General features: G+C 46.0%; 1 protein-coding gene across 9 annotated transcripts in view; it reads left to right on the top strand.

Moving 5' to 3' along the window:
• The window catches only part of KLHL22 (kelch like family member 22), a 181,668-nt gene that overhangs the window by 34,572 nt on the left and 133,865 nt on the right, over positions 1 to 13,231 (top strand). For 5 of the 9 annotated variants that reach the window (XM_063913022.1, XM_063913024.1, XM_063913021.1 and 2 more), the window contains one exon: positions 2,073 to 2,401. The exons of 3 other annotated variants lie outside the window; for them this stretch is intronic. In XM_063913022.1, coding sequence (XP_063769092.1) covers positions 2,175 to 2,401 — 227 coding nt within the window. In that variant the 5' untranslated portion in view covers positions 2,073 to 2,174. Of the gene's footprint in view, positions 1 to 2,072; positions 2,402 to 13,231 lie in introns of those variants that run through there. One more of the 9 variants, XM_063913029.1, reaches the window with a different exon arrangement.

The following is a 13,231-nucleotide window of genomic DNA, read 5'->3' as shown; positions in this document are numbered from 1 at the left end:
ATGTGGACCCCAGCATCCTCTACGGACTACGAGAAAAGGATTTACCGGTAGGTAATTTAAAATCCTATTTTTAAGCATTTATTATTTCACCCAGATACAATGAGTGCCAGGATAATAGTGATCCCCCAAACCAGGCATCTCTTCCCTCTGGTTGTGTTAACTAACATTTGGGTTGGGTTTGCGTGGCTGGCGGTCGGGAGACCATACTGACACCGGGATCCCGGCTTTTAGATGCCCGGGAGGGGGGGCGCAAGCGCAACTAAGCCCCTTGCGTGCTCGCTGCGCTCGTCACAGGTTCTATACTCACTCTATGGGTGTACACCCACAAGTGGGAATAGTACCTGTTAGTTGGCATTGTAAGGGGGCTGGATCCCGGCATCGGTATTGTGACCGCCGGTCACATAACTGTATCCCCTACCATTTATATCACTGTAAAATACTGACCCTAAGAGTCTGGTGAACAGACTGAACTCCATAGTGACCATGAGGGCTTTGTCCAGTCCATACAGATGTTTAACAACACATGACACAATTGATTTTATGCAGTACATCAACATGCATAAACTTCCTTCACTGGCACTTGCTTTAACATGGAGAATCCATTGACAGGTTTTCCTAGCCATTTGTGAGTGAGGCTCTTCACAAGCCTTCCACCACAGTCCTTGATGAAGAGCTGGTTTCTGGCTCATTTATTATCACCAGCGGCTTTTATTGCCCTAATTATTGAACCCCTAGCATGTAATATTTGTTTTACCCAAGCTTAACCTGGAATTAATATAGGTAATGCCGAAGATGAAATATCCCTCTTTGCTAATGTCGTCCTCATCCTTTCTAAGCATCCCTCCTATACTGGTCAAAGAATTGGTGACCTTGAGGTATTATTGGGTTACAAGGTTTATAGTAAATCTGTGCCGATACCATTCCAGCTCCTGGTCCATTTAAAAAAAAAAAAAAAAAACCTCAAGTTGAGCTTCAGTTTTCAGTGTAGATTGCGCTCAATAAAATATTTCAGAATTCACTTGACTATATGAAATGACCGACTATATTGCGTTCATTTACCACCTCTGTTTAAACATATTGTGCAAGATACACTGGCAGAAACCATATATATCTAGGAAGTGCTACAGTGTAATAAACATGATTATACTCTCCAGAATATTGTAAGTATTCCAGACACTACCTGATTCAGTTCACTCAGTTGCACTATTCCCTCCAATGCCTCTGTTACAAATTCATCTGAAACAATCATAGATGCCTAGGGGCAGATGTACTAAGCCTTGAAGAGCTAAAGTACCAACCAGTCAGCTCCTAAATGTTCTTTTTCAGACACAGCCTGTAACATAGCAGGAGCTGATTGGCTGGCTGGTAATTTATCTCTCTCCACTTTATCGCTCTCAAAGGCTTAGTACATATGCCCCCTAGAGAAGGTGGCTTAGGTCTTCCTATTTTACTCAGGTATTGCAATGACTCTGATTAGCCAAGTAGTGCCATGGCACACCAGGGCCTTCACTAAAGGCTGGTGGATATGTCCGAGAAAAGTTCTATTCTGGCGTATAATTAAATCACTTATTTCAAACTAGCTGCTCTGTCGGTCAATCTTAAGTTGGGTACACACTGGAACGATGATCATTTGTTCCGACATTGAGCCCAGATTCTGTGTACACACTGCAAAGACTTTAACGAAGGACAGAGCGATCATGTTCCATCTTTCATTAACACAAACAAGATCACTAGCAAAATCGCAAACCTAGCGTCTTTTGTTAGCGAACACAGGAGCACGCAACAACCGTACACACTGAGCGAAGTAGACGATTTGTTGTTATGAAGTGGCAGTGTGTACCCAGCTCTGATGGTGTGTGTCTCCATTTGCCAAGACGATATACGTACAAACTGATGCTACGCATTTCTTGCATAGCAAAGCAGCAATTGTTTTTGTTTAAACCAAAGTTTCACTAATACTTGTCACTTCCTGCTGTTTTTAGGCTTAATAATAAACATTGTAAGAGCAAAAATGCATAACATAGAGCCTTTTAATGAATTTTGCAGTAAAATATTTTATTACAAATTCACAGGTATACCTGAGATCTCTAATCACAGTACAGGTTTCATTGTTTTCGTATGGATGAGTCATTGGTCCAGGTGCTCGTTTTGGATTCAGAACAGTTTTGCAAAAAATGGCAGAAGACCACGAGGTTTTGAAGCCAGATCATGCACCCAAGGCGCAACCACTTACACAGAACACCTGCAAAACATATAGAAGTACAGGGCACTCTCAGGCTCTCCTGAGTGGTCTTGTGGGTCTCCGTGATGGAGGTATATTGTTTGATGTTGTACTTAAATTGGAAGGGAAATCTGTAGAAGCTCATCGGATTCTCTTAGCTGCATCTTGTGATTATTTCAGGTACAGTATGTGTTTTCTTGTTTCAAAGTTATTTCTTAGTAATGCATCTACAGCCATTTTTGACAGGTTGGGTACAAAATCCCGTGAGTCAGTATAATAGCGGCATCCCGACAGTCAAAATCCTGACATTCTTGTGTTTAAACCCTTTCCCTAACCCACCATTCCCACAGCCTCACCACTGCAACCACCCCCACCCCCCGCAGCAGTTTAACCCTAACCCACCCCCTAGTGCTTAACCCTAACCTAAAGTGTCCTATGATTCAGTTTTATTAGGAACTGTGTTGGTGTAAAATAATTATTATTATTATTATCCTTTATATGGTGCCACAAGGGTTCAGCAGGGCCCAGTTACAGAGTACATAAATAATCAAAACAGGAAAACAACAACTTACAGTTGAAGACAATGTGGTGTATTCAAATGATGTTGGATCCTTTCAGACGGAAAGAATCCAACATTTCAGTGTCGGATTTGGCCGTTCCCGACAATGCAGATCCGACTTTGACATTGTCGGAAACAGGGCTAAAACCTGTCGGATTTGGCCGCAAATCCGACAAAACACATGGATTCGCTTGCTAATCTGCCGATCCACGTGCTTTCCGACAAGTCGGATTTTCTGACTTGTCGGATAAACGGGAGTTTGATTGAATAGGTTGAATCTGGATTCGATCTTAAACTCCCGATTATCCGACAAGTCGGGAAATCTGACTTAAAATTAATACAGCCCAATATAGGACAAGTACACGGTAAATAAACATAGCTACAGTGCCTTGCTAAAGTATTCACCCCCTTTGCATTTTTCATGTTTTGTTGGCTCACAACCTGGAATTAAAATGGATTGTTTGAAGGTTTGCATCATTCCTTTCACAAAACATGCCTACAACTTTGAAGATATTTTTTTTATTTTTTTATTGTGAAGCAAACAACAAATAGGACAAAATAACAGAAGACTTCAGCGTGCATAACTATTCACCCCCCTAACTTCAGTACTTTGTAGAGCCACCTTTTGCGGCAATTATAGCTGCAAGTCGCTTTGGATAAGTCTCTATGAGCTTGCCACATCTTGCCACTGGGATTTTTGCCCATTCCTCAAGGATAACTGCTCCAGCTCCTTCATGTTGGATGGTTTCCGCTTGTGAATAGAAATCTTCCAAGTCTGACCACAGATTCTCAATTGGATTGAGATCTGGGCTTTGACTGGGCCTTTCCAACACATTTAAACATTTTTCCCTTAAACCACTAGAGCAGGCCTGGCCAACCTGTGGCTCTCCAGATGTTGTGAAACTACACATTCCAGCATGCCCTACCACAGTTTTAGCATTCCCTAATAGCAAAACTGTGGCAAGGCATGATGGGACTTGTAGTATTACAACAGCTGGAGAGCCACAGGTTGGCCAGGCCTGCACTAGAGTGTCATTGTCCTGCTGGAAGGTGAACCTCCGTCCCAGTCTCAAATCACAGGCAGACTGAAACAGGTTTTACTCAATAATATCCCTGTATTTAGCACCATCCATCTTTCCCTCGACTCGAAACAGTTTACCAGTCCCTGCTGCTGAAAAACATCTCCACAGCATGATGCTGTGCTGCCACCACCATATTTCACTGTGGGATGGTGTTCTTGGGGTGATGGGATGTGTTGGGTTTGGCAACCTCAAAACGTGCCTTCTTTTTTTTTAACACTAAGTAATGGGTTTTTTCTGGCCACTCTTCCATAAAGCCCAGCTCTATGGAGTGTACGACTTATTGTGGTCACATGCGCAGATACACCAGTCTCTGCTGTGGAACTCTCTGATTAATGCCCTCCTTGCCCGGTCTGTGAGTTTTGGTGGCCAGCCCTCTCTTGGCAGCTTTGTTGTGGTATCATGTTTTTCTCTGACGTCCTAGTGGATGCTGGGGACTCCGTAAGGACCATGGGGAATAGCGGCTCCGCAGGAGACTGGGCACAAATAGAAAGCTTTAGGACTACCTGGTGTGCACTGGCTCCTCCCCCTATGACCCTCCTCCAAGCCTCAGTTAGATCTTTGTGCCCGGACGAGCTGGGTGCAAACTAGGGGGCTCTCCTGAGCTTCTTAGATAGAAAGTTAGTTTTAGGTTTTTTATTTTCAGTGAGACCTGTTGGTAACAGGCTCACTGCTACGAGGGACTAAGGGGAGAAGAAGCGAACCTGCCTGCTTGCAGCCAGCTTGGGCTTCTTAGGCTACTGGACACCATTAGCTCCAGAGGGATCGAACACAGGCCTAGCCTCGGAGTCCGGTCCCAGAGCCGCGCCGCCGGCCCCCTTACAGAGCCAGAAGCAAGAAGTTGTTCCTGAAATCGGCGGCAGAAGACATCAGTCTTCATCAAGGTAGCGCACAGCACTGCAGCTGTGCGCCATTGCTCCTCATGCACACCTCACACTGCGGTCACTGATGGGTGCAGGGCGCTGGGGGGGGGCGCCCTGAGCAGCAATACTGACACCTTGGCTGGCAAACTGGCACCATATATAGCCCCCGAGGCTATATAGGTGCTTTTTAACCCCTGCCAGAATCCATAAAAATGCGGGAGAAAAGTCTGCGAAAAAGGGGCGGAGCTATCTCCTTCAGCACACTGGCGCCATTTTTCCCTCACAGCTCCGTTGGAGGGAAGCTCCCTGGTTCTCCCCTGCAGTTAATACACTACAAGAAAGGGTTAAAAAGAGAGGGGGGGCACATTTTAGGCGCAGTATACAATATATATATATGCAGCTATAAGGGAAAACACTTTTGTAGGTGATATCCCTGTGACATATAGCGGCCTGGTGTGTGCTGGCATACTCTCCCTCTGTCTCCCCAAAGGGCTTTGTGGGGTCCTGTCCTCTGTCAGAGCATTCCCTGTGTGTGTGCTGTGTGTCGGTACGGCTGTGTCGACATCTATGTGGAGGATAATGATGTGGAGGCGGAGCGAGTGCCTGTAAATATGTTGTCACCCCCTGCGGGGTCGACACCGGTGTGGTTGGACTTATGTAAGGATTACGTGAAAGTGTCAACTCCTTACACAAAAGGTCGACGACACAGAACAGCCGGCTACTCAGCTTGGGCCTGTTCCAGCGTCTCAAATGTCATGGGGGGCTCTAAAAACGCCCGCTACCTCAGATGGCAGACACAGATGTCGACACGGATACCGACTCCAGTGTCGACGACGATGAGACTAGTGTACCCTCCAAATAGGTCCACCCGTTACATGATTGAGGCAATGAAAAATGTATTACACATTTTTGATAATACCCCAGGTACCACATAAAAGGGTATTGTGTTTGGTGAGAGAAAACTAGTAGTAGTTTTTCCTGCATCTGAGGAATTAAATGAGGTGTGTGAGGAAGCGTGGTCTTCCCCCGGTAAGAAATTGAAACACCCCATAGGGTAGATACAGCGCTTACACGCTTATCAGAAAAGGTGGCACTACCGTCTCCGGATACGGCCGCCCTGAAGGAACCTGCTGATAGAAAGCAGGAGGTTACCCTAAAAGATATAGTCACACACTGGGGCATTATATTGCGACCAGCCATTGCTTCGGCATGGTTGTGCAGTGCTCCCGCTGCGTGGTCAGATTCCCTGTCGGAAAATAACTATGGATAGGGACAATATTTTGCTGACAATAGAGCATACAAAAGACGTGGTCTTATACATGCGTGATGCACAGAGGGATATTGGCCGGCTGGCATCAAAAATAAGCGCTAGGTCCATTGCCGCCAGACGGGGGTTATGGACTCGGCAATGGTCAGGCGATGCCGACTTGAATCGGCACATGGAATTTTGCCTATAAGGGGGTAAAACTGTTGGGGGATGTTTTTTTCAGACCTCGTTTCCACAGCTACTGCTGGGAAATCGACTTTGTTGCCACAGGTTACCCCACAACAAAAGAAAGCACCGTATCATCAAGTACAGTCCTTTCGGCCCCAGAAAAGCAAGAGGGCTAGAGGCTCATCCTTTTTGCCGAGAGGCAAAGGTAGAGGAAAAAGCTGCAGCACACAGCTAGTTCCCAAGAGCAGAAGTCCTCCCTGCGTCCGGTAAGCCCACAGCATGACGCTGGGGCTGCTCAGGCGGACCCGGGTACGGTGGGGGCCCGTCTCAGAAATTTCAGCGCCCAGTGGGCTCTCTCACATGGATCCCTGGGTCCTTCCAGTAGTATCTCAGGGGTACAGGCTGGAGTTCTAGACGTTCTTCCCCCCGCTGTTTCCTAAAATCTGCCTTACCGACACCTCCCTCTGCCAGAGAGGCGGTGTTGATGGCTATTCAACACTATAATCACAACAAGTGATTGTCAAGGTGCCCCTCCTTCAGCAAGGAAGGGGTTACTATTCCACAATGGTTGTGGTACCGAAACAGAACGGTTCGGTGAGACCCATCTTAAAATTAAAATACTTGAATTTTTTATATCAGAAGATTCAAGTTCAAGATGGAATCGCTCAGGGCGGTTATTACGAGCCTGGACGAGGGGGATTACAGGGTCTCCCTGGACATCAAGGATGCGTACCTGCATGTCCCCATTTACCCTCCTCACCAGGAGTACCTCAGATGTGTGGTACAGGACTGTCACTATCAGTTCCAGACGCTGCTGTTGGACTTGTCCACGGCACCGAAGGTCTTTACCAAGGTAATGGCCGAAATGATGATACTCCTTCGCAAGAAGGAAGTTTTTATTATCCCGTACTTGGACGATCTCCTGATAAAGACGAGGTCCAAAGAACAGTTGGGGGTAGCACTCTCTCGGGATGTGCTACAACAGCACGACTGGATTCTCAATATTCCAAAGTCACAGCTGGTCCCGACGACACGTCTTCTGTTCCTGGGAATGTTTCTGAACAGACCAGAAAAGAGTGTTTCTTCCAGTGGAAAAAGCCGAGGAGTTGTCATCTCTAGTCAGAGACATCCTAAAACCAGGACAGGTGTCGGTACATCAATGCACACGAGTCCTGGGAAAAATGGTAGCTTCGTACGAAGCATAATTCCATTCGGAAGGCTCCACGCAAGGACGTTCCAGTGGGACCTGGGGGACTAATGGTCCGGGTCCCATCTACAGATACAACAGCGGATAACCCTGTCAGCAAGAAACAGGGTGTCGCTGCTGTGGTGGCTGCAGAGGGCTCATCTACTAGAGGGCCGCAGATTCGGAATACAGGACTGGGTCCTGGTGACCACGGATTCCAGCCTTCGGGACTGGGGTGCAGTCACACAGGAAAGAAATTTCCAAGGAGATTTCGCTTCACATAAATATTCTGCAGCTAAGGGCCATTTACAATGCCCTAAGCCAAGCAAGGCCCCTGCTTCAGAACCAGCCGGTACTGGTCCAATCAGACGATATCACGGCGGTCGCCCATGTAAACAGACAGGGCGGCACAAGAAGCAGGATGGCGATGGCAGAAGCCACAAGAATTCTCCGATGGGCGACCTACACCCAGGAGAATGGGGACTTCATCCAGAAGTTTTCCAAATGCGGGTAAACCGTTGGGAATGACCACGGGTGGACATGATGGCGTCCCGCCTCAACAAGAGGTTGAAAAGATATTGCGCCAGGTCAAGGGACCCTCAGGCGATCGCTGGGGACGCTCTAGTGACACCGTGGGTGTACCAGTCGGTTTATGTGTCTCCTCCTCTACCTCTCATACCCAAGGTACTGAGAATAATAAGAAGGCGAGGAGTGAAAACCATACTCGTGATTCCGGATTGGCCATGAAGATTGATACCCGGAACTTCAAGAGATGCTGGCAGAGGACCCTTGGCCTCTGCCGCTCAGACGAGACCTGCTGCAGCAGGGACCCTGTCTGTTCCAAGACTTACCGCGGCTGCGTTTGACGGCATGGCGGTAGAACACCGGATCCTAAAGGAAAAGGGTATTCCGAAGGAAGTCATCCCTACCCTGATCATAGCCAGGAAGGATGTCACCGCAAGACATTATCACCGCGTTTGGCGAAAATTTGTTGCTTGGTGGGGGCCATGAAGGCCCCGACGGAGGAATTTCAACTATGTCAATTCCTGCACTTCCTGCAAGCAGGGGTGACGTTGGGCCTCAAATTGGGGTCCATCAAGGTCCAGATTTCGGCTCTGTCGATTTTCTTCCAGAAAGAACTGGCTTCACTGCCTGAAGTTCAGACTTTGGGTAAAGGAGTACTACATATTCAGCCTCCTTTTGTGCCTCCTGTGGCACTTTTTGGATCTCAACTTGGTGTTGGATTTCCTAAAGTCGCATTGGTTGAGCCACTTAAAACCATGGAGCTAAAGTATCTCACGTGGAAAGTGGTCATGCTGTTGGCCTTGGCCTTGGCCAGGCGTGTGTCAGAATTGGCGGCTTTGTCATGTAAAAGCCCTTATCTGATTTTCCATATGGATAGGGCAGAGTTGAGGACTCGTCCTCCGTTTCTCCCGAAGGTGGTCTCAGGTTTTCATTTGAACCAACCTATTGTGGTGCCTGTGGCTACTAGGGACTTGGATGATTCCAAGTTGCTGGACGTAGTCAGGGCCCTGAAAATTTATTTTTCCAGGACGACTGGAGTCAGGAAAACTGACTCGCTGTTTATCCTGATGGCACCCAACAAGCTGGGTGCTCCTGCTTCTGAGCAGTCTATTGCGCGCTGGATTTGTAGCACTATTCAGCGGGCGCATTCTGCGGTAGGATTACCGCAGCCTAAATCAATAAAAGCCCATTCCACAAGGAAGGTGGGCTCATCTTGGGCGGCTGCCCGAGGGGTGTCGGCTTTACAACTTTGCCGAGCAGCTACTTCGTCAGGGGAAAACACGTTTGCAAAATTCTATAAATTTGATACCTTGGCTGAGGAGGACCTGGAGTTCTCTCATTCGGTGCTGCAGAGTCATCCGCACTCTCCCGCCCGTTTGGGAGCTTTGGTATAATCCCCATGGTCCTTACGGAGTCCCCAGCATCCACTAGGACGTCAGAGAAAATAAGAATTTACTCACCGATAATTCTATTTCTCGTAGTCCGTAGTGGATGCTGGGCGCCCATCCCAAGTGCGGATTGTCTGCAATACTTGTACATAGTTATTGTTAACTAATCGGGTTATTGTTGTGAGCCATCTATTCAGAGGCTCCTCTGTTATCACGCTGTTAACTGGGTTTCATATCACAAGTTGTACGGTGTGATTGGTGTGGCTGGTATGAGTCTTACCTGGGATTCAAAATCCTTCCTTATTGTGTCAGCTCTTCCGGGCACAGTATCCTAACTGAGTCTTGGAGGAGGGTCATAGGGGGAGGAGCCAGTGCACACCAGGTAGTCCTAATGCTTTCTATTTGTGCCCAGTCTCCTGCGGAGCCGCTATTCCCCATGGTCCTTACGGAGTCCCCAGCATCCACTACGGACTACGAGAAATAGAATTATCGGTGAGTAAATTCTTATTTTTTTATTTGAAGATGATGGATTTGATGGTGCTCCGGGGGATCATCAAAGATTTGGATATTTTTTTTATAACCCAACCTTGACTTGAACTTCTCAAGAATTTTGTCCCTACCTTGTTTGGAGAGCTCCTTGGTCTTCATGGTGTGTTGCCTCTTGCTTAGTGGTGTTGCAGCCTCTGGGGCCTTTCAGAAAAGGTGTGTTTATACTGACAGATCATGTGACACTTTTATTGGGCACAGGTGGACTTCATTTCACTAATTATGTAACTTCTGAAGGTAACTGGTTGCACCAGAACTTTTGAGGGGCTTCATAGCAAAGGGGGTGAATACATATGCACATGCCAATTTTAAAATTTTTATTTATAAAAAATCTTTTTTATATAACTTTTTCTCATTTCACTTCACCAACTTTTTTGCTCAGATCCATCACATAAACTTCAGATAAAAATAAATAAATTACAGGTTGTAGTGTAACAAAATAGGTAAAAAACCAAGGGGGTGAATACTTTAGCAAGGAACTGTAAATCAGCAGATGACACTGAAATAAGTATCGGGTGCCAGAAGACCACGGGATTTGGTGCAGTTGAAGATTATTGAAGTAAGAAAAGGATAAGCACATGAGGGAAGAGGGCCCTACTCATGAGAGCTTACATTCTAAATGGGAGGAATAGACAGACTGGGGGGTACAGACGGGGTACCCAGAGAGTGTGGAGCAGAGGGTTAGGATGAGATTTGGCTCGGTTTGGTGACATGGCCATCTTTGCTGTGATATTGCAAGTGGTACGGCTACTGTTGCGACACACAGCGAATATAAAATGATGTGCTCCAAAGTCGGGCCCATTGTGGTATTTATTTTTTCCATTGGGGGCCAATGTGTTTTATTTATTCTAGTGGGGGCCAATGTATACCTGTCGGGGCCATTGTGTTTTATGTTTTTTCCTATTGAGGCCAATGTGTTTTTTATTGATTTGTACAATACAAGGCAGTTCTGTCCACTCCCCACCTACCACAAAAATTAAATCCTGTAGGGCATGTCTAAATATGTCTCTGCCTTTACCCCTTGCAGCCTAAACCTAACCTCCCCCACCCCCGCAGCCTAACCCCAGTACTGACCGGCAGGATTCCGCTGTAGGTATTCTGACTGTTGGGATCCCGACTGCATTCCATTATTGACACCCTTTATTGTAATGTGGATTTTTATTTTGGGGGAAATTAGTTTTATTATAACATCATTCCTGATGCAAGATGTGTTATTGTGCTAAGCTGTTAGGGTTTGAGTTAATTTGCAGAATTATTTAAAAAATGGCGTATTTAATTATAAGCCTTTTATTTATAATGAATCTTTTATAAGTTAAGCTTGATACACATTGGCGAACGGCCGATATATCGTGAGCCCATCAGTGGGTGTGTACCCCCAATATGTCTGTAAACGATGTTCACAGTCATACTGTGTTAGCTGTGTAGCACAGGCGATGGCCGATATATTTGTAGATATAGTATATTAGGCCATCTGCCAGCCAACTGCCCGTACAACTTGCTGCGAGGGGGCTGACTTCACAGCTGGGGAAATCCAAATGCTCCACCCAGCTGGTGATCCTGACCAACACGTCGAGCGTCTGTTCAGAAAATGTGTGCACTTACCTTGGTCGGTCGGTTATCGCAACAGCAGGTCTGCTGACACGTAATTCGGGTGTGTACCTAGCTTTAGTCTTTAATTAAAAATGTAGGCAACATTTTAAGGTGGATGTAGTTCATAAAAGTTCATGCTATGTATCCCTCCACCCTTGGTTCCTGTTGGAGATGTTTCTCTGCTCTAGGTTCACTGTGTCATGTCTGGTTAGAGTGTCCTCGTTTATCAAATTTCTGGGCTGACGTTATTGCCACCTTGTAGCAAATTTTAGGTACAGAAGTACTTAAAAACCCCGCGTTTTAGTTACTCAGATGCTCTTTGATACCGGTGCATAAATACATTACTCCATCATCTTGGTAATGCAGATCGCTGAGTTATCTTGTTGTTGTGGAACTCCACCAAGCCTCACACATGCAAGGAATGGTTTCATAAGATAGATAATTTTATGTCAATGAAGGACATTTTGGTTGGAATTGGGGTGGCCAACCCTGAGCCATTTTTTCAATTCCGGGTATCGGGATTGAAAAATGGTCAATCTAAGGTTACCCGGGATTGGATTATTTCCTGTGTGGCCGCCCCGCTCCCATAATTTACCATCTAACACCGGTGGGAGGGCGGGACACTTCCTGCGGGTGATGGCTGGCTGCGCAACGTGACTTGACGTCACGCTGCGCAGAGGAAGCTGGGCAGTGTCTGAGTGTCCTGAGGATGCTCAACGCTGCCCGACATTACAAAATCAGAGGGCCGTCTGATCCCGAAATCCCCGGGATTGGAGCTTCCTGACAGTTTTTGGGCCTCCCTAGTTGGAACAGAAGTCCTCAGCTGACTATAAAGACTTACATGTATGCGATCCCACAAGACACGTGATCCTGGTTCTTAAATCCTTTGATTCAATCCGTTCTCCCCTATATTCATGGACCGCAGACTTTTTTTTCTTTCTTTTTTTTTTTTTTTTTAACTCCATAATGGTTGTTCCCTCCCTTCTCCCTTTTCTACCATACCTTCTCCTTCCCTTTCTACCTCCTACCTTGTATTTCTTATTTTTCCTCTTCTTAGTTACTGTTATTCTTTATAAGATTAATTAAGAATTATAAATTACTAGCTGAAGTACCCAGCGTTGCCTTGGTTTAAGTTAAGTTATCAATTATTTAGATGTAACTCTCCACATTTTAAAAGAAAAAATATTTTATTTTTTTTGTGGTGTCGCCAGTAGCCCTAATTCTAAGTTTTACTTTCTGTTCATTTTTATAATCACAAAAAAAATCACACAAAAATTTAAAAAAGTGAAAGAAACATTGTAAATGTGTAACAATTATTGTTAAAAACCAGAAGGATCAAAAACGTGTCTTTCTCTTACGTCCTTGGGGATACTGGGAATCCATTTATTGCCATGGGGTATAGACAAGTCCACTAGGAGCCTTGGGCACTTTAAGAATTTGATAGTGTGCATTGGCTCCTCCCTCTATGCCCCTCCTACCAGACTCAGTTTAGAAAATTTGTCCGGTTGAGACAATCACGTCGCTGGAAGCTCCTGAAGAGTTTTCTGTATTTATGTTATCTGTTTGTTATTTTCAGGCAAGACCTGAAACTACCGTCACGTCTCTAAAAGACCCTACGGATAAACGTGTGGAGGGTTGTCTGAAAGCTATTTACACCCTCACGGGTGCTGCACAAAGGCCCACTATTGCAGCTACATGGGCTGCTGAGGCTATTGAAGCATGGGCCTTGGAGTTAGAAGCTGAAATCTCTTCTGACCATGCTAGACAATGCTTGTCATATATTGTCACAGCGTCTCGATATATTAAAGAGGCGGCTTCTGATGCCGGTATCCCAGCAGC

The sequence above is a fragment of the Pseudophryne corroboree genome, chromosome 1, assembly GCF_028390025.1.
Source record: "Pseudophryne corroboree isolate aPseCor3 chromosome 1, aPseCor3.hap2, whole genome shotgun sequence".
Lineage (NCBI taxonomy): Eukaryota > Metazoa > Chordata > Amphibia > Anura > Myobatrachidae > Pseudophryne > Pseudophryne corroboree.
This window is presented reverse-complemented; position numbering and strand designations above follow the sequence as displayed.